The sequence below is a fragment of the Musa acuminata genome, chromosome BXJ1-2 (assembly GCF_036884655.1).
Source record: "Musa acuminata AAA Group cultivar baxijiao chromosome BXJ1-2, Cavendish_Baxijiao_AAA, whole genome shotgun sequence".
NCBI lineage: Eukaryota > Viridiplantae > Streptophyta > Magnoliopsida > Zingiberales > Musaceae > Musa > Musa acuminata.
The window spans coordinates 15,729,190-15,750,764 of NC_088328.1; the positions used below are offsets into that span (position 1 = coordinate 15,729,190).

At 36.8% G+C, this 21,575-nt stretch overlaps 2 protein-coding genes and 1 long non-coding RNA gene across 5 annotated transcripts; 2 read left to right on the forward strand and 1 right to left on the reverse strand.

The window, feature by feature from the left end:
• Positions 1-169: 169 nt before the first annotated feature.
• LOC103968985 (organelle RRM domain-containing protein 1, chloroplastic) lies at positions 170-10,246 on the reverse strand. 3 transcript variants are annotated; one of them, XR_001975971.2, is made up of 10 exons: positions 9,843-10,246; positions 9,650-9,747; positions 8,353-8,596; positions 8,178-8,275; positions 8,021-8,086; positions 1,955-2,023; positions 953-1,021; positions 773-879; positions 445-693; positions 170-366 (listed from the first exon to the last, which is right to left on the reverse strand). XR_001975971.2 is itself a non-coding variant. In XM_018819470.2 (9 exons), the coding sequence occupies exons 1-9, from the start codon at positions 10,181-10,183 to the stop codon at positions 589-591; spliced, it is 1,197 nt and encodes a 398-aa protein (XP_018675015.2). In that variant the 5' UTR covers positions 10,184-10,246; the 3' UTR covers positions 170-588. The 3 variants fall into 3 exon arrangements, 1 of the variants encoding a protein (XP_018675015.2); XR_001975972.2 differs by having other exon boundaries at positions 441-693; XM_018819470.2 differs by having other exon boundaries at positions 170-693.
• Positions 10,247-10,649: 403 nt separating this feature from the next.
• On the forward strand, positions 10,650-11,505 carry LOC135595843 (small ribosomal subunit protein cS23-like). Its single transcript, XM_065087272.1, has 2 exons — positions 10,650-10,985; positions 11,074-11,505. The coding sequence occupies exons 1-2, from the start codon at positions 10,716-10,718 to the stop codon at positions 11,350-11,352; spliced, it is 549 nt and encodes a 182-aa protein (XP_064943344.1). The 5' UTR covers positions 10,650-10,715; the 3' UTR covers positions 11,353-11,505.
• Positions 11,506-19,542: 8,037 nt separating this feature from the next.
• LOC135612281 (uncharacterized) lies at positions 19,543-21,124 on the forward strand. The gene is made up of 3 exons (XR_010486904.1): positions 19,543-20,063; positions 20,707-20,789; positions 20,884-21,124. It is a non-coding gene; the product is annotated as an uncharacterized LOC135612281 (long non-coding RNA).
• Positions 21,125-21,575: the final 451 nt, after the last annotated feature.

The following is a 21,575-nucleotide window of genomic DNA, read 5'->3' on the forward strand; positions in this document are numbered from 1 at the left end:
ATGGGCCAGATCAGCACACACCAATGCCACATCAGCATGAGTGATGTCAATACAAATTCAACGTGGCGCATATGGCTTTCATCAATGCACATACATAAATGAGGTGAGAACACATGCAGCTTTGAGGCCCAAACACAGTACAAACCAACCATAAGCAAACAGACAATGCTGATGTAGCCTTGTGGCCAAGAAAAAAGGAAACAATTAATCATGTATCCTTACAAAGATTGGAAAAGCCTTTGAAAAGAATCAGATAGTACTTTTGAAATTAGATCCAATTACAGTAGATTATACAATATGAAATAAATTTCTTCCTCTTTTAACTGTTGTTGGCAAATGCTGAACCCAGTTCAGTTTCTTCAGATGCTGGGCAAGGTATATGATAATACATCAGCAAAAGTTCACTAAATTTAGCAATGTACAATCTGAGTTGCAGTTACCTACACCAGGGGATGAATCCAACAGACAAAAAATCTGAAGGAATGCACATTCCCAGTGATCTGCAAAAGCGACTCAGGTAATTTGCCGAAACTCGGACCAGGCAATTAAACATTCACCCATGCCTTCGTCAATTTCGTGTGAGGTCATTTAGTTTGATGAAACGGATGAGATTGATGGCCGTGGGTGCCCTCTGCTGTACTTTGGTGGGTTAGTTCTAGCAACGTCAACGACTATCATCCAGCCATTGATTATCTGCAGACATCAAAGACAGTGTAAGTAATCTTCTGAATCGATGCTTGGTTTTGCTTAAGAGACGATGAACTCTGGTTACCTTGCCATTCATCTCTTTCAGGGCTGCACTTGCAGCTTCTTCAGTTGTATACTCAATAAAGGCATAACCTTTTGACCTTTTAGATATTTTGTCCATTATAATTTTAACTGTTGTGATACAGAACAGAGTGCCAGTAAGCAGATAAAAGACAATAAATAGAAAACAAAAAACTGCACGTACCTTCAACCAACTCACCAAAACCTTCAAATGCTGCACGCAATGTTTTCTCAGACGTATAGAAAGATAGTCCTGCAAACAAGATAGTAAAAATTGGCAACCAATGAAGTACCTTCTTAATCATGAGATGAAACATCAGAAAATTCAGGATAATTTGTATAGCCGCTATAAGTCCCACCCAAATATCTTTATCACAAAAGGCCGATTATTTGGAGCCAAACTAAGGATCTCTAATGGACCATCTAAGACCACCTAGGAGTAGGCACACCCCATATAGCATGCAGAAAAGTCAGAAATGTGGAGATAAAGAAGCTCAGTCTATAAATTCTATCATTCCATTCTTATCAGATTCAGTTCATACATAGGTGGACAAAATGACACCAAGTATTTTACCTGGTCTGCATGCAACAAAAATATCTAACTATTCCAATCTAATATTCGACAACTCATTCGAGTGAAACAACCAGCCATGAAAGATGGTATTACTTTTCTATGGTTCAATCATTGTCTAAGAAATCTGTGTCACTTAAAAGTATGATTTATATCACAAGGAATGATTTCTCCTTGTTGGAGCAACTAATTATCATATCTCACTTATAACATGCTATCATGGTGTGAATAGATGATAAAATTTCTATTCTCTGTATAATCCAAAAATATGTATACTGGAAGTAAATTGCTATCCAAGTCTTTTTTCCTTTGATTTGAGAACATATCTCAACTAAAGATTTGATAGAATCATCAGGATCAACCATCAAAAACCTGATAATACCCAAGTCTAGACAAGTCAAATTTAAGAGAGGGAACATCATAAAACTTGAAAAACTATTTGGCACGGACAAAGACTCAATTGCTTCCAATTAAGTTCATGCATCCAAGGAGCAACATCTGATCAAACTTTTCATATAAAATGTTCATGTCCCAGCTTCCTTTTGTTCTTGCAATGCGAGAGAAGTTTAACTGAACCTTTGCATGCTTTAGCTTAAAAGAATTATATCATCTTACCAGTCACAAAAAGTCTTTTGGTTCTGATTTTCTGCACTTCATTTGTTTCTGATAAATCAGGATCATTACCTGCAATTATTTAATGAGTCAAAAGATATATGATCATCTATGCACATGTGCAAACATATATATCCAAACTTAAGCTACTCAACGTCAACTAAAAGTTCTGAATCCTCCAAGCTTGACAAGTGATATTGTCCACAATAAAGCTTAACGACAAAAAAATATCCATATAACCAAGCCTTGACATTAGGGCTTCTTGCTATTTCATGTCCACCAGAAGTTGGGCATCATAAGATAATCTACCACTTTGATCATTGTCACATATTTATGACACGTGATGGTTGATAGCAAGGTCTTGAGATCAAACATCATCTTCACTACTTATATTTTGCCAAAAACAAAAAAAGAACAGTTATGAGTTATGACATATCACCCACAATGAATCCAAAAGAATCAACAAACTATTTTCTTAAGGAACATTTGTGAAATTCAAAATAAAAAATAACAAAAATTTGGCAGTGTGAATGTTAGTGGACAAAAAGAGAAACACGTTAAAGTTTAACCAAGGAGGATAACCAACAATCAGAACAAACAATTAAACACATTAAGCAAAAGATACAGTTGATCATCTTCCAAACATTACCAACATCTGTAAGTTGGTATTTAGAAGTTTAACTAGTCTTTTCTCACAACTTTCTGTAGAGCAGTCAACTTCCATTTTGAAGCATCACTTATGACGACATCTAAGTGAAAAGTCATGCTAACTCAACCATAAAAAACATGACTGTATTTACTTGACACCACCAAACAGACTAGGATATCTCAATATCAGGACAAAGAAATATGCTGACATCTATTCGCTATAAGCGAATTCTTTTAAAGCACTAGCATATACCACAGTATGTGATGGAAACCTGACTTGAGACCTTTAACAAAGAGTTCTTTGGAAAACATTTTAAACAGTTGTATCTAAAAATTTGGTAACGGATTTTTGAAAACCAATCTACCTATTCTTTTCTTCTAAAATTTACTCCTTTCATTCAAGTATTACGTAACATGTTTACTTAGGACTTGAACTCCTGACTTCTTGATTGCACGCACTGCACTTTAACAACAGTGGATGTATCCACGGTGACAAAAAAGCATTCTACCTGTTACATCTAAAGTAGTAGTAACATATTAAGAGAAACTAATTAGCTAAGTTTCTTTGCAAGATCTTCCAAATCTAATATCAATAAGTGGCAATGATTTTCCTAATTGCTAATAGTGCTAGGCAATAGTAATGGAATGATGTGAAGTATAACAGTAGGAAAAAAATGAATGGATAAGGAGACAAGAGGGTGCCTAAGCTAAGATCCTTCCTTAGTTTTGTTAACTATTGTCGGTGCTTCACCTTAGTATACTCAAAGCACACAACTCCATTGATAGAGTTGTCGAAGAAGAAGCATCCTTGGTGATGGTTAGAAAAATGTGAAGCAGCATTCCAAGACCTAAAGGCTGTTGTATTAGAGGAACCAGTGCTCAAACTACCAAACTACTAGACTATGGGAAGTCTTTCAAAGTCCACATGGATGCTTCAAACTTTACTATCAAAGGAGTTCCTATTGAAGAAGATCACACGGTGGCCTACGAGAGTCGCAAGCTTAATAAGACCAGCGGTAATATCCCGTGCACAAGAAGATAACAATAGTGGTAAACTATCTATGAGCGTGGAGGTGCTACCTTCTCATAATGTGATTTGTGCCAAGGACGGACAATATCATGCTAAATTACTTTTAGATTCAGAAAAAGCCCTCCCTAAAGCAAGTAAGATGGAATTGACTTCTTGACTGAATTTGACATAGTAATGGAGTACAAGCCTAGAAGAAAAAAACGTCATGATTGATGCCTCAAGCAGGAAGGTGGAGTTGATGAATGTAGTGCAACTGGAAGACAGAGGTTAAGTAAGGGCAAGGGACGATGATTTTTGGTCCAAGAGGGGCTTGTCTACACCAAAGGGAATAGAGTTTACATTCTACGAGCATATAATTTACGGTGTGAACTCTTTAGAGAGCAAGGTAGGCGATACCGAATGATACCGCCTGGTACAGGCGGTACGTACCGGTCCGACGGCATACCGGTACACGGACCGCCCGCTACCGGGCGAAACGAAAAATAATAATAAAATTATATATATATATATATATATATTTATTTATTTATATATAAATATTTTAGAAAAAAGGCGACGTTCGGTGACGTCGCCTTTTTCAACGACGTCGCCGAGGCACTTATTTCGGATTATATATATATATATATATAAACGAGGTGACGTCGTCGAAGCGATGTTGCCTCGCTTGGGAGAAGAGAGAGGCGACGTCGCTTCGACGACATCGCCGAGTTATATATATATATATGTATATATATATATATATATGTGTATATATATATATATATATATATGTGTATATATATATATATATATGTGTATATATATATATATGTGTATATATATATATATGTGTATATATATATATATGTATATATATAATATTATATATATATATATACCGCTCGGTGTACCGTTTCGTACCGTACCGAGCAAACGTAGAAACGCCGGTACGATACGGTATTGCGAACCTTGTTAGGGAGTGCAATGATTTCCTTTGGGTGGAGCATCTGAGCATTCACATAACTCTAGCACTCATGGAGAAGGTCTTTTATTAGCTAAAGATGAAGATTGATGTGGAAGAATATGCTCGGATGTGCGACGTGCCTCACATGCCAACAAGACATGATAGAATAGAAGCTGATGGGTCTTTTGGAGCCCTTGCCTGTACCATAAAGGCCACGAGAGAGCAAGAATCTTTATATCAAGCTTGCTGACAGTAGGGAGATTTGGGTCAATACTTGTAGTGGTTAATTGGCTTTCGAAGTATGCAAAATTTATCGTTGTTCCCCTTACGCTCAATGGAGGAGGCAATCAAGTTGATGATGAAAAATATGAAGTATTGAGAGTTTCATACAATATTATTAGTAATTGAGATGCATGGTTCTTGGAATGGTTTTGGGCAGAGCTGTTCAAATTGTTGGGATATAGTTTATACTTCTCCGTTCTTGGGATGGTTTTGGATAGAGCTATTCAAATTGTTGGGATCTAAGTTATACTTCTCCATGAACCTCCACCCCCAAATGAATGACCAAACTGCATGAATAAACTCGCTCTTGGAGCAATACCTTCGGCATAACCCAATCTAAGTATGCAAACTGCATGAATAAACTCTAACCAATAAGATTAGATGAAGCTTTTGGACATAACCCAATTCTACTACAATTTACAACGGAGTTTTGCATCCAACAAGAGCCCTTTTGAAATCATTACCATATAGCAACCATCGACTCCTTATAATTTATCAATCGGTTATACTGGGAGTAGCCTATTAGCATATCACTTTGCAAAGGAATAACACTAAAATATTGATATTGCACGAGTATACTTGAAGAAGGCAACAAAAAAATGAAGTGAGCAAATTTTGGAAGGTGACCACAGGAGTTCACGATCGACAACTTAGTGTTGGTGAAACTCCGTTCGACATCTCTCTGTCTTCATGTAGAAAAATCACAAGAGACTAGTATGCAAATATGAAGGGACCTTCCCAATGTTTCATTGGTAGGGTAAGCAACATCTCCTATAAGTTGTAGCTTTCGGTGTAACTTAAAATTCATAATGTATTCCATACGAGCAACTTGAAAGCCTACCACTTAGATTCGCAAGTCGCTTCTAGAAATGTTTCAACTCGACCTCCCCCCACCCAAGCATGTTATGAAAAACGAGTTAAGCTATTCTAGCATATCACAAGACAAAGCTAATAGATACTTGGAAGTGACCAAAACTCTCCTAAACATAAGTTAGTTGGGAGCTAGGAGACGCCTTACAACATGAAGAAGCAATCGTCAATGTTTACCAACAAGCGTTGATGAGAGCGTCGACAAACTAAGTGGGGGAGAATGTCACGAACGACCATCGCGTGCTTGCAACACCTTCGTCAACAAACCATTTGTCACTTATGTTGGCTTATACAGTCGTTTGATAGTTTGTTTTCCCTAGTTTTTGCATGTTTTTTCTTATTTTTTGTAAGCCTAGGTAGTTCGCAAGGCTGCACAACGGCCGCTTACCGAACTTAGCAAAGCTGGGCCAAAACTGCCCTATTGTCACGTGCCACGAGATGATTTCTCAAGCTTACAATGTTGTGTAAAACGTCAGCCATCTCAACTTCTTGGAACCCTTGGGTGACATAGGGTTAGATGGGGCTTTGAGTAGTGTTGGTCCCTGTTTAGATTCATAAGTTTGTATGCAAAGTATGTGTAGACTTGCCTAACACCTCGACACTTGATTGAGGAGTCGTTTGTCAACTTAAAACTATCTTTTCCCTTTCAAAGTCCTTGTTTTCCTTTTCTCTTTAAGTGTTTGTGTATTGCTTGCTTGCTACGCCTTTCGGTGAGATGTCAAGACTTGTCCGTCGCTTATTTTCTTAAATCTAATCAATATTCTCTTTTGCAGGTCCTTTGAGACCTCTACGAGGTTGCGTCTAAGTTAACCCTTTGCAAACAAATATCGCAAGGGTGCCTCACGACCGACTTAACCAATTTCAACCATGTCAGTGACACTCGGCCGCAAGTTTTCCTGCTTGTTGCAATAAATGTGAAGCAACGGTTGTTGTTTCACCCGATTTGGCTCGTAGCCACCAGTCATTATCGGTCCCAGCCTGAACTGAGATGTGGATTGCGCCCATTTTAGGCGGTAGCCTATTAAAAAAAGAAAAGAAAACCTATATAACTCATCCATTGCTGATTTAGGGCTCATGTTCACAAGCCCTCTTTGTCGTATACATGAAGCTCGTGAGTCACCTGCCACTTATGCCACCACCCGTCGCTCGCCATGCTATCATGGACGGCTACCTCCTCTTCTTCCTCCTTTCTCCTCTTCTTCTTCTTCCTCCTAGGTACATATCGGCGTATCAAGTGTCACACAACTCCACTAGATTGAAGATTAGAGACTTATTTTATGTTGGTTAAAGATGATTACATATATAGGTTAAGACATATTTTATCATTTAAGTATGCTTTTGTGTCGATTCAATTGCAAACATTGATAATCTTTTGTCATTTAAGCATACCTTCTTTGATGTTGTTGTTTTGCCATTTAAAAATATCTTGATTATTCTTATTTCGGCTAGTCTTGTTTATCTCCATAAATAATGATCAATTAGTGTTTATCTAAACAACATGGTGGAGAGTATATTTTTGAATGTGGAATACCTAATACTTTTAAAAGGACACTTAGACTTGGCTATGAGGAAGAGAATTAGGAAGGAGACCAAAATCAGTATGTACCTACTAATTTTTGACACCCTCTATATTGGAATGTGCCATAACTTTCTTCATCCAACATCCTCCAAACTCTGCAAAAATAAGTTTATAAACTTCACATCCACTAAAAATAAGTGTGACAAGTAGGAATGGTTGAGATTCTGCACGCAGGGATATTTGGGAAAAGACCACCATGTGCATTAAAGATATTGCATAATTTCCTAGAGAAAGCTAGGATATGGGCTGGGACAGCTTGAAGTGAAAAGTAGCAGGCTCTAGAATGAGCTTCAGTATTCAAGACAAATGGAAGAGACACATTATCTGTTTCTCAGATCACTAGGCGTCAAGAAAATGTCAAATCCCACTTGCACTTTACAGGATTGTCGTGCTTAAACTTCTATTGACCAAACAAAGAAATCAACTTCTGTTGAGAAAGCAATCATGAAAGGTTGGCACATGCAAAACTACATATCTATACCTCTATTTCACTTCAATTACACAATGCATAACATATGGCACAAGAATTATACATCAACATCAAATCAACACATGTGGTGCAAAATGTCAGCAGTAGGCATTCACATAGCCATTCAAAATAATAGGAGGGAAGTAAAAGTGAATTGCAAATTGCAAGAAAGAAGCAAAGATATTCAACCAAAAAAAACATATTTACAAAGCATCATGAGAATTACATGACTTGAAAGTATGACAAACCATTATAGTTTTTGTTCTCTGACTCAAAATTCATATCAGGCTGAACAGACAACACCCCAGGAACATCTGCCATGCAATTTAGAACATCTTAGACCAATTGAATATAGATGCATTGGTGCAATGATATATTTCACATCTATGAAATACAAATATTTACCAGCTAGTTCTCGTGCGTATTCCTCGTCAATATGGCAACAAAACCCAAAGTCCTTTTCCCATGAGATATGATATATGCAGACTTGTGCATCCTTCTCACTGCAATATCTTTTAATGAGTATCAAAGAGAAAAATACAGGGAAGAGATAGGAAAATATGAAAAGAGAACAACTTACTTTCCCAAAACCTTTGTTAGGGTTTGGGCATAGTAGTCCACCATTTGTGCCTTGGTGACAACTTCTACACCAGGTTTCTCGATCCGGACTAGCCAATGCTCATTTTTTCCAATGGATGAAGGAAATATCCGAGTATGGCCATCAGTTTTCATTTGATCAGCTGGTAACTGGTCCAAGTAGCTATAATTTTTCTTACCATATCCTTCATTTGTGTCAGGTCTAACGGACAAAACCCCTGGCATACCTGTATATCACATCATGTCAATGCTAAAATATCAGAGATAATATTAATAGATAAAATATTATGGAAACAAATTAAAATAAACATTATAATAGAGATTAAATGACAGTAGGTCTTCATTTCAACCATACAAGATCCAAATGGCGACAACAATATCAAACACCTATCTTGTGAAAAGCCTGAAATTTAGTTTCATCTTCTTTGACATAGAGCATTATGATGTCTAACTTACTAAATCAGAGATCCTCCTCTTCTCAATTATGTAGTATTAAGATCAGAAAGGGATAAAATTCTAGTACATGACCAAGGAAAAGTTCTCCATTTAAAGTTTAATCGGTGAAGAATTAAACATATCCGTAAATTGTAAATCAGTCAGCAAGACACCTAAGGAAAAGATCTCAGATGCATTTTCACTTAAAAAATATGCTTTTTTTCCCAAGAAAAACTAGAAAAGTTTATTACTTCAAAAGACGAGTACAACCATTGTCTCTAGCATCCGAGGTAATCAAAACAGATAACTTGGAAGGCCATTCCTCCCTCCAAAACATATCTACCCTATCGACTCTAGCAAAGTTTGCTAACCAATTAGCCGAGTGGTTTCCTTCCCGAAACACATGAACAACTTGAAATTTGTCAAATAAAGCTAAGCAGTCCAAAATGTTCCCGATTACATTCTTGAAGAACCATGGTGGTGTAGCCCTATTGTCAATGAACTAAACCAAAGTCACTGGATCAAGCTCCAAAATAATTCTCCCCACTCTCTTCGTGCAAGCAGCTAATATTCCTCTCTCGAGACGTTGCTTCATTGTATGATATCAATGTCCACCGGGGTATGTTTGCAACCACCCCGGGATTTGAAGAATATGCTCTTTACTACAACAATTCAAGCTTTGAACAGAGATGAGCCACCTTTAGTTAACGTTTGGCAGCAGCTTGCAGAAGGCTGATAAATTGAGGTATAAGAATGATCACAACCTCACAAATTAATAGACAAACATAGAATATAAAGACACACATGATGGGAAAAGAAAGAGGGAAAAGACTTAGAAAACTCACGGGCAAGTTCACGAGATGACTCCTCGTCGATATCGCAGCAGAAACCATATTGGCTTCGCCAAGAAGCATCATAAATGCACATCTGAGCCTCTTTCTCGCTGCTTAGAACCCCCAAATTTAAGCACACCCAAACAAGAGGAAGAATCCCCCTCAAGAAAAAGAAATGCAAGACAGAAACAAAGGCCACGGCTACCTTCCCAAAACGCTCGCGAGGGTTTCGACGTAGTAATCGATGACCTCTGGTTTGGAGGAGCCGCCGCCCGGGGGCCTCTCCATCACCACCATCCACCGCGTACGAGGAGTGGAAGACCAAAGGGAGCCCGACGCCGTCGCCTCCGCCTGGGAGGGGAACGAGGCGCGCACGGAGATGGCGGTGCGAACGACAACGGCGCGGCGAGCGGCGAGCTTGTTGGAGAAGCTGACAGCGAGCTTGGTGGCGACGAGGACGGGGTTCGGCGGGAAGAGAGCGAGAGCGGAGCTGGTGGTGGTGGCGGCGGCGACGGACCCGCCGGCCGGGAGAGAGAGGAGGTCCATGTCGGCGGCTGGATCCTCCCACCGCGGGGCAAAGAGCTGCGGATAACAAAATGGCTATCGATTATGTTATCTAATTTATTTTATTTGATAATAAACAAGAAACAATAGAAAATATTTTTTTATTATTAATAATTCTAATAATCAATCCCCAAATGAATAAATGAATCAATTTAGTAAAAAACAAAAAATACTGTTTAGAGTTAGACTTTTTTCTTCTTCTTTTTTTTTCCTTCAAAAATACCATTTTTATCCCAAAACTGTAATTGTAATTTATTTTTCCTCATCTTTCTTTCCTTCCCTTGGAATTGTGATTGTAATCTTCTCTCAAAGAAATTGTAGAGCCCTTTGTGTTCTTTCAAATAGCCATATCTTATGGGCCTCATCAAATTGGGCCGCGTAATAATTAGGCCGGTCCATCAACCGGCTTTGGTTTGCCAAAATTTGATGGCTCTCCTTATCCACCCGCACCAGCAAACAACTGCCTCGTCTCCCGACGAGAGCAGAACCAAGCAAAGGAGGGGAGAGGAGGAAGATGCAGTCTCTGAGTTTTCTCACCGCCCAACCCATCCTCCCCATCCCACAGCGCCGTCGCCTCGCTTCCCCCAAACCTTTGGTCTTCTTCTCCTCCTTCTCTTCCTCCTCAACCACCTGCATCATTTCTCTGTCTCAGTGCCAAAACGCCAGCGCCCGCTCGCAATTGAAGAGGCTCACGCCATTGGCCTCCGCCGGGGCGGACGCGGTCCTCGATGACTCGTCGGACGCCAGCCGAGTCGAAGAGGCCGAACAAGCGGAAGAGAAGCAGGTAAGCGAATCACCTTGTTTCTGTAGGTGCCCTATTTTTTTTTTTTTTCTGTCTGATCCTGTCCTGTGATGGGATTTGGTGTGCGCAGAAGTTGGGGATGGTGGTGAAGCTGCCGGAGAACCCGAGGCTGGTGCTGCGGTTCATGTGGATGGAGAAGAACATCGGGCTGGCGCTGGACCAGGTGATCCCGGGCCACGGCGCCATCCCGCTGAGCCCCTACTACTTCTGGCCGCGCAAGGACGCGTGGGAGGAGCTCAAGTCCAAGATCGAGGCCAAGCCATGGATCTCGCAGAAGCGCATGATCATTCTCCTCAACCAGGCCACCGACATCATCAACCTCTGGCAGCAAAGCGGCGGTAACCTGTAGACGCCCTCTGTCTCTTCACTTGGAATTTTGGTTGTCATGCCCTCTTCTTGCTAGAAGATAAATAACCTGCATTGCTTTTTGTTCTAAATGTGCCTCTCTTTCATTGTTATAGAGTACATTGGAGAAAAATTAAAATACATTTCAATTCAGATATCCAGACAAATAATAATATATGAGAAAAATTAAGAGCCAAAGGTGTGAATGACATTAGCAGCCTAAGAACTCAAATCAGGATTGTTAAAAAGATAGATAAAAATATATTTTTAGAATAATAACATAAAATTTTGAGTTTATTTTCGATAATCGAGTACCAACAAAAGCTCGGTGTAATCTGCACACTGAATCCACTCAACATGAGCCAAAATATTCGTCGGAAGTTCACTGAGAAGATTATCGGAAGTTCGTCGAGAGAACAATTGATATATCGGACAGAGATTGCCTATTTAAATGTCTTAATTATTATAGTTAAATCATAAGTTGAGTTAGGATTGGGAGATAATCCCACTAACTTAGTTATGGGATAACTAGGCTCTTAACAGGACAAAATTGGACCAGTTAAACAGTTCATTCAGCACCTAAAGTCACGGTCGATGGTGGCACCACCTGGGACTCAATCTCCCAAGTGCTCTAGGCAATGGTACTGCCCAGATTGGGTAGTGGTACCATCGACAGTTAATGCTGTGGTGAGTCAATTTCTTTAGCCCCCTCTTTTATAGTGACAAACAACAGGTAATATGAGGAAGGATAGAGCAGCTTGGAAACCCAACAAAAGAAGAATGTGTCATACAAAATGTGAAGTTATAACCTTTTCCTTAGTTCAGCTATGAAAATGCATGTTGAAGTTGCTGCCCTCCACTGAGGTACAAGAGAAACTTGAGCTTGATCCATAAATTTTCCATTAGATTTCTTTTTTATTACAGACTGGATGGGAGCTGCTGGGTTCCTGACTTTGGAATTGATCTCTTTTATGACATTCTATGAGATGACATCTTTTAGCATCTGTTACTTGTGTACCTTATGCCAACATGATTTGTAAGAACTTTAGATTGAAACCAATCAATAAAATGGGGGTTGCAATAGTTTCATTAAATTATATCACCAAAAAGAGCTGTTGTGCCACACACCCATTTGAAATAATGTTTAGAATATATCTATGTTAGGTTGAACTTAAAAAAAAGTTATGCTTGAGGTGAGGTGAGGTGATAGCAAGGAATTCTGAGGTGATGATATATATGGATTTGAAGGATATTATAAAACTTCTTTACATGATATACAACTCTGTGCAATAAAAGAATGACTGACAAAATTAAACAAGGATGATAATAATATTGATGTAGATAATTAATCACTTGAAATAGAGCAATTGTGGCAGCTCATTTGGATGATCAACTTGCAATTGTGCAAATCATGTCTTTATAAACTCATGCCAAACAATTAATCTTTTTGTGACTCATGCCAAGCAATCATGTCTTTATAACGAGGCATCATTGTGTTGTATTCCACAATTAATCTTTTTATTTGTGAACGATAATAAAAGGGATTACACAATAAATAATAATAAGACTTGTTATGATGATTTAGCTAGTGATAATCAATATTTTTCTTTTTCTCAGACTGGAGTTGTTGTCTTTTTGACCATTTATACATCTTCCATGTTCTATGGACAGCAATGCAAGATTGTAAGCTGAGTGCAAATGTCAAATTGGTCATAATGAGAGTTAATGTCGAGGAGAATTTTTATCGTAACAAGGATAAGATTAATTAAATTAAGAGGATACTATCGATCTTAATCTTTGAATCAGCTATTCATCATATATAGTGGGAGTTAGTTAAATCAGCTGTTCATCATATATAGTGAGAGTTAGTTAAAGAGTCTTCATATTCATTCAAAAAATCTTACCATCAACTCTCTTGGGATATTTTGTATAGTGAAAATTCCATTATATATAAATGTGCATTTAATGTATTTTAAATGTGAAAATTTGTATAATGAAAAGTCTTCATATACCTTCATCATTTAGATTTAGGTTAAAATTCATTTTAACTCGTGTGATTTTTGTATGAACTACTTAAATCCTTATGATTTACTCTTGTGTCTAAAATAACTTTTATATTATAAAAAAAATATAACATATTAGTCCTTATTATTTATGTGACATGTTGATTCACGATAAACCATTAATATAATGACACATATTATTTAAGTTTAAGAAATGATTAAGATTTATTTTAGCCCTTGTGATTTTTGTCATGGATCATTTAATCCATTATGGTTTATTTGTATCTAAAATAACTCCTATATTTTTAAAAATGTAGCATATAAGCCCCTTCGTCAAGTTTGAATTAATAGAAGTTAGAGTTTGCTTACGTGATATGTTGACTCATAATAAACTATTAATATAATAATAATTATAATTTAAATTTTAAAAAGGGTTAAGATCTATCTTATTGATGAAGGGGAAGTGGTAGAGGTCGTAGCGACGAACTATAATATCTCTCACTTTTGTAATTTATATAAGGATCTATTTATAAATTAGAGGATCTATTTATAAATATAAAAATTTTAAAGATTAAACTGTTAAAGTTAAAAAATGAAAAATAGTAATTTTATCCCATCACCTCCCACATCTTTGTTTCCCACACGAGGAAATAAAGGAGAGGAGGTGAGGTGCATCGAGGAGGAGAAGGGAAGAAGTGGAGAATAAGAGAAGATGATGAAGAGGAAGAAGAAAAAAAGAAGAAGAGGGAGAAACTAAAGATACAAGTATATTATATGTTGATAAATTAATAGGCTTGTTTTTAGTTAACAGATCTTTAAATGAAATTTTAGAATATGCTCTTCAAATGAAGATAGATGAAAATATGCTCTTCAAATGAAGATAGATGAAAAGAAGGACCAACAGGAAAAAAAATTCAAAAAGTAGATCGCAAGAGAGAGATCAAAATAGTAGAGACCATGGATGATCTTATGCTAAGGCAAGGGACGAGGCCGATCAAATGAGGCTTAGAGGAGCTCTAATAAAGGTAACAAAGAAATCCATCAATGTTTTTGCTGTAAAAAAATTGAATATATTGAAAAAAAATATTGGTACAAAAATGAAAATCTAAATATTCCTCTCGGCTCTCATTGTAAAAAAAGACCATCTTAATAATGATTGTTAGAACAAAAATCAAGCAAATTATCATAAAGAAAATAATAGTAAAAGAATAAAAAATATTTTCTTTATATCATCCGATAAAGAATATTCTAAATATATTTAGTTTTTGGATAGTGGATGTAGTAATCATATAACATAAGATAAAAGTTTATTTCAAAGGCTTGATGATTCAATCAAATCTATTGTATATATGGAAAATGATAGTAAGGTTCAAGTGGAAGGAAAAGAAACAATTAATATGAATACCAAATCCAGTAAAAAAGTTATTGATGATGTGATATTTATTTATAGTTTAAACTAAAATCTCATTAGTGTAGATCAACTGATCAGAAAAGGATATTAAGTTATTTTTTATGATAAAAAATATTTGATTTATAATAAGAAAATAGATAAATTGATAGCAATTGTAAAGATAACAAAAAATAAAGTGTTTCCTTATTATTTTCGTATTTCTCATTATATGCCTATTGTTACTAATAAATCGATATTATAGCATAAAAGCTATGATCATCTGAATTTTTATGGGTCTATGCAAACTATCTTATATGGTGGCTATGGGATGAAATACCATAGTACAGGTTGTGGTAATCGGGGAACTGTAGCTGATGAGTCACCTGCATAAGAAAAGAATAGGTCCTAAACTCCAATGATAATAAGTCAACAATTGAAAAGCTACCGGAACAAGAAAAGTCAACATTATTCGAAAAGACTAACGATAATAAGGAAGGTGCAACTAATGACTCAAAAAGAAAGGAAGAGGATAAGGAGATAACTTAGGAAGAATATGAAAAGATTAAGCAAGAAAAATGAAAGGCCTTAAGTTTGAGAAGAGAAATGTCAAAATTGATAAGGAGTTATAGCCTATGTAGCAATCGTCTACTAAAAAGGAAAATGATCTTATCTTTGAATTAATAGAAGTTAGAGTTTGCTTACGTTGTATATTGACTCATAATAAACTATTAATATAATGATAAGTATAATTTAAGTTTAAAAAAGAGTTAAGATCTATCTTGTTGAGGAAGGGGAAGTGACAGAAGCCGTAGTGATGGACTATAATATCTCTCACTTTTGAAATTTATATAAGGATCTATTTGTAAATTAGAGGACCTATTTATAAATATAAAAATTTTAGGGATTAAACTGTTGAAGTTAAAAAATGAAAAATAGAAATTTTATCCCATCGCCTCCCACGCATCTCTATTTCCCACATGAGAAAATAAAGGAGAGGAGGTGTGGTGCATCGAGGAGAAGGGAAGAATAGGAGAATAAAAGAAGATGAAAAAAGGAAGAAGAAGAGGGAGAAACTAAAGATACAAGTATATTATATGTTGATAAATTAATAGGCTTGTTTTTAGTTAATGAATAAAAAGTTAACATATCTTTAAATGAAATTTTAGAATATGCTCTTCAAATGAAGATAGGTGAAAATATACTCTTTAAATGAAGATAGATGAAAAGAAGGACCAACAGGAAAAGAATTCAAAAACTAGATCTCAAGGGAGAGACCAAAATAGTAGAGACCATGGATGATCTGGTGCTAAGGCAAGGGACGAGGCTGATCAAATGAGGCTTAGAGGAGCTCTAATAAAGGTAACAAAGAAATCCGTCAATGTTTTTGCTGTAAGAAAATTGAATATATTGAAAAAAATTATTGGTACAAAAATGAAAATCTAAATATTCCTCTCGGCTCTCATTGTAAAAAAAAGACCATCTTAATAAGGATTGTTAGAACAAAAATCAAGCAAATTATCATAAAGAAAATAATAGTAAAAGAATAAAAAATATTTTCTTTATAGCATCCGATAAAGAATATTCTAAATATATTTGGTTTTTGGATAGTGGATATAGTAATCATATAACATAAGATAAAAGTTTATTTCAAAAGCTTGATGATTCAATCAAATCTATAGTATATATGGAAAATGATAGTAAGGTTCAAGTGGAAGGAAAAGAAACAATTGATATAAATATCAAATTCAGTAAAAAAATTATTGATGATGTGATATTTATTTATAGTTTAAACTAAAATCTCATTAGTGTAGATCAACTGATCAGAAAAGGATATTAAGTTATTTTTTATGATAAAAAATATTTGATTTATAATAAGAAAATAGATAAATTGATAGCAATTGTAAAGATAACAAAAAATAAAGTGTTTCCTTATTATTTTCGTATTTCTCATTATATGCCTATTGTTACTAATGAATCGATATTATATCATAAAAGCTATGATCATCTGAATTTTTATGGGTCTATGCAAACTATCTTATATGGTGGCTATGAGATGAAATACCATAGTACAGGTTGCGGTAATCGGGGAACTGTCGCTGATGAGTCACCTGCATAAGAAAAGAATAGGTCCTAAACTCCAATGATAATAAGTCTACAATTGAAAAGCTACTGGAACAAGAAAAGTCAACATTATTGGAAGAGACTAACGATAATAAGGAAGGTGCAACTAATGACTCAAAAAGAAAGGAAGAGGATAAGGAGATAACTTTGGAAGAATATGAAAATATTAAGGAAGAAAAATGAAAGGCCTTAAGTTTGAGAAGAGAAATGTCAAAATTGATAAGGAGTTATAGTCTATGTAGCAATTGTCTACTAAAAAGGAAAATGACCTTATCTTTGTTAAGCTGGTTCTGACAAGGATTTTAATTATTGATCATGATAAATGAAGAAAAAAATCATTAAAAAATAATTAAGCTTCAATGAATTCCTAAAGCTAGCTTAAAATGTTCTTAGATATATTAATAGAACTCTTAATTATTGCATTTGAGGAGGTAAAATATTTGAAGTTATATTCTTATATTGATAGTGATTAGACAAAGTACTTTAAGATTTGTGCACAGCCTTGGTTCAAGTATAATTTTATGGATAAAAAAAAATAAAAATGTATTGCTCTCTCAAGTAGAGTATGTTACGACCACCAGTACAACATGTTTAATAATTTGACTTCGAATATTAGCATATCTAAAACAAAATAATAGATGCACTAACTAAAATCTACTCTAACAATAAGTCTAACGAAGATTCTATCTTCTATGAGCATTCCAAACATATTAAAATTCGATGTCATTTTATTCGTAAACCGATTGATAAAGAAGAAATTCAAATGGACTACTATGACATTGAAGATTAACTTATCAATATTTTGACAAAAGTTTTGATGAAAGAAAAATTTTAATTTTTTTTTAAAGACAACTTTAAGTTACAACTATTTTGAATTAGGGAAGTGTGATAAAATTAATTCAAATAGTTAAGATTAAATAAAATAAAAAATAATAATTTAGATTAAAATAAATAGATGAGTGTGAAAAATTTTATTAAGATATAATATTTTTTTATTATTTAAAAAGTTTGTACTTTTATCTTTTGACTAATGTAAATTAGTACTCCTAGTTTCTTTTATTATTCTTTTCCTCTTGTGCGTAGAAACGTTGGTGGAAACTATTTAAAGGATCAAAATTATATGCATGCATTTTGGTCCTTTGGTTTTGTTACCGTCTCCAGATTTGAATTGTCTCTGGAATCCAAAGCAATCCAGGGGTTGGTATAAGTTTAGTCGCATGCAAGGGAAAGACCAGTGCATGGGTCAAAGCTAGAATGGTGATTCTGCTAATGATGTTTGTCTATATAACATGATTGGGGTGGATGAATACCATGGTTGCTGTGAGGAAAACAAAGCAACTCTGCGAGGAACATCTTCTTCGTTTCCTCTTTACTTGCTCCGATGCAGAGAGCTAAGTTTTGATATTATTCTTTCAATGCTGTTAACATGTTCTAATGTCGTTGTTGCAGCTTCATGATTGAGAAGATCAACACTACTTTTTTGGATTAATTCCCTGATATGGACTCTTTGATGATGATTCAGGATAGGATTTCTTATGGAACAATCAGTTCTTCGTTGACAAAGATGCGAGTTGATGATGGGACTAAGGAAGCTAAAACTTTGCAGTGAAATATGGAGTGTTCCGTTGGAAATCCTTCTTCTCGAAAGATTAAAGATATCTTAGGTTTCTTTCTCGTAAATCTAAGAAAGATAAAAGAGACAATATGTAAAAAAGATATACAAGAGGATTTATAAGCAACACTCCTTGTGATTGGGCATATTTTGACATTGTCCACATGGACCCAAGTAAACAGACACGACGATGTAGATGTGGAACCTCAAGTACGATGTGGCGCACAGCACACACGTGGCGGGCAATCGCTTGCCGCCCCCTCTGTACGAACGACATCATCACGGTATAGCCGTCCCGGAAAGCTCGGGGCGACGTCGCACGGTGCCGATCCGTGTAGATCGGTCGATGCTCGTACAAAAGCTAAAGTCGATCGTCTGAGGAGCCGGTCGCAGTTAATTGATCCCATATGACCAACTCATCCTCGCAGGTATAAAAGCTAACCCTCCTTAATCAGGAGGGAGAGAACTTCAAACACTTAACTCTATCTCATTTCATAAAAAGCTAACTTAAGCTTTGGAGGGGTCGAGTTAGAAAATCCCCTCTTGACCTTGACCTATGTGCAGGAGTCTAGTAGTGGAGAAGCAAGCCACTCGCCAAGAGAGAAGACCATGCTCGGGAGACGAAGCTCGAACCGGACCTGACTCGACACTCGCCCTCACCACCCGAGCATCCATGTGGGCAACATTGTACATCCGAGACTGGACCAAACCGTGCTGACACCTCGATCACGACGTAAAGGTTCACCAACACCTTGTATCAAGGGCATTAGAGCAGACCTACTATTATGAATGACCGAAGAGCTTCCAATAGTTTTAAAAGTTAGGGTAGTTTTATTATTAATTTTAGTTAAAATATTTTATTATAGTGTCTGTCATTTCATTAAATTAATAAGAATGTTATCATAAGACCAAATCAAAAGGTCCGTTTGTTGTCGGTCATTAGGTCGAGCCGTTACTAATTAAGCTTGTCAAGAATGACTCGTTCGTTATAACGACGTGCCTCCCATTCTTGCATTAAGAATGACTCCTCCCTCTCCTCTGTCACCCTCTCCTTCCCCATCTCTTCCTTTCTTCTTAGACCTCAAGATCTTCCTCAGCTGCAGGCCTTATCGGTCTCCGAAGGTACTCCTACCCCCACAACAACACTGGCTGCCCCTTCAGAAAAACACAACGCTCTCAACGCCGCCGACCAGCCTGGGCATCTGCAACGTCACCCAAGGCACAACGAAGATATCGGCGAGAGCTCGTCGCCTGGTGATCCATATGCGGCCGGGCCATCAGCCTTGGAAAGGGAGCTACACGCCTGCCAGGAGGAAGTCCGCAGCATGAACGTGCAGATTCACAGGATGCGCTACCGCATCTCGATGAGGAAGGTCGCCGAGGAATGGTACCCGGTTCGTTCGTCTTGCTCCTGCCATGTCCCTGTTCCTTCTCCCCCTTTCCAGCTCCTGTTCTCCGTTGATGATGTCTTGCTGTAGACGGAAAGGCGCAGCAACGAAGACTGGTTGTGGTTGTGCAAGAAGAGGACGGCGGAACTGGCAAAGCAGCACAAGAGGCTGCTTGCCGAAACCAAAGCTTCTCAATCACAGGTATGAGATGCATCTTCCCACATGTTGTGGATCTTGAGGGCGAGGAACTATTCTATGTCTGTCTTTCTTCTGCATTCTCATCTTTCTCTTTGCTTTGCGGGCATCCTTGTAGTATTTGGCAAGATAAGCTGAGTGCCAAGCTTCGACTTGTAAGAGATCGTTTGGTGATGAGGGCAGTAATCTTAGCGTTGCACAATGATGCTCTCTTGTGGAGAGAGAGAGAGAGAGAGAATAGATGGGTAACAATCTAATAGAGGAGGGTATTCTGACAAAGTACCACACAAGACAAATGTTCTTTATAGTAAGGGATACATCAATTTTTGAGGGCAAATATCTGCAGAATGCACTTCTTTTGGTTTTCCTTGGAAGAATCTGCAAACATATTTTCATTTCAGTGCAGTATAATTTCTGATATGAGTAATATTAGACTACTGTCTGGTTGAATATGAACTCAATATGATCATGGACAAATATAAGTGTGTTTATGCTTTCCTTGTTGATGTTAGAAGAGCTAAATATAGATACTAGTAGTAAATCTTGAATGCCCGCAACAGTACTGCTTTTGTTCTTCTGTTTTGCTTCATGTGTTTTCTTTTGGTTTCTCAAAATCTGTTCACCAACTGAGATATCTTTGGTCGATTAGATTGCAAAACTGAAATCTAAGATCGAATCGCTGAAGAAGGCAAGACCAGCCGAGCCCTAAGCCATCAGAAAGCTGACACAGAGGTATCAAATTAGCTGCTTTTGTTAAACTCACAAGCATTGTATATACTTAATCTTTATGATTGGCAGTGACTGATCAACATTAATTCATTGTCAGATCGTCCGTTGGCAACTTCCAGAGCAATCTGAACTTTTATATTGGATTGGCAATCATCAAAACCTTTCTTTGCCTATTTCTAGTTTACATATACTAGTTTTGCATGACATAGCAGCTGATTCAGATGGTAATGGCATTGTTAGTAGGGCAGAGTGAGAAGAAAGCCAGAGTGTCAGTGCAATGTTAAACTGATGCTTTTATCTTAGAGAGGACATGTTATTGATACGTATTGTAAAAAGGACTTGGGAACTGAGATTTGACTTTGACTAAATGAGACTTTTGTTTGCTTCTCCAACTGTGATTTGTATGTGGAAACATGTTTTCAACAGCTTTTTTCGTCATCAAGTTTGGTAGAGAAATCGGAATCAGATTTCACGTGTATATTTCTACATACAAACATGCATCTAATCTATCTCGATGAGAAGCTAAACGTTTTTAGTTACCTCCTATTATCAGACAAAACAATTAACTTACCTTCAATTTTTCTATCATTATCGTTGCAATTGAAACCTTTAGCCATGATCTATGATTTTAAAATTTTTAACACTCCATGTCACATGTGGATGATAGACTGATTTGAATGCCGTGGCTGTTGAGTCAGCATGGCTAGGTCCACGGGCCGATGTCGAGAGCATTCTGCAAGGTGATTCGGATGATGAGGTACCCGAGCTCTCGGGAAGGAGTGCTGGTGG

What these genes read in the sequence shown, in the direction of transcription:
- LOC103968985 (XM_018819470.2), bottom strand. Translation starts at nt 10,183, where the DNA reads ATGGACCTCCTCTCTCTCCCGGCCGGCGGGTCCGTCGCCGCCGCCACC. An exon ending in CTAACAAAGGTTTTGGGAAA is followed by an intron (nt 8,276 to 8,352) that starts GTAAGTTGTTCT and finishes AAGATATTGCAG; the next exon opens with TGAGAAGGATGCACAAGTCT. An exon ending in TTTTGGTGAGTTGGTTGAAG is followed by an intron (nt 880 to 952) that starts GTACGTGCAGTT and finishes GTATCACAACAG; the next exon opens with TTAAAATTATAATGGACAAA.
- LOC135595843 (XM_065087272.1), top strand. Translation starts at nt 10,716, where the DNA reads ATGCAGTCTCTGAGTTTTCTCACCGCCCAACCCATCCTCCCCATCCCA. An exon ending in AACAAGCGGAAGAGAAGCAG is followed by an intron (nt 10,986 to 11,073) that starts GTAAGCGAATCA and finishes TGGTGTGCGCAG; the next exon opens with AAGTTGGGGATGGTGGTGAA.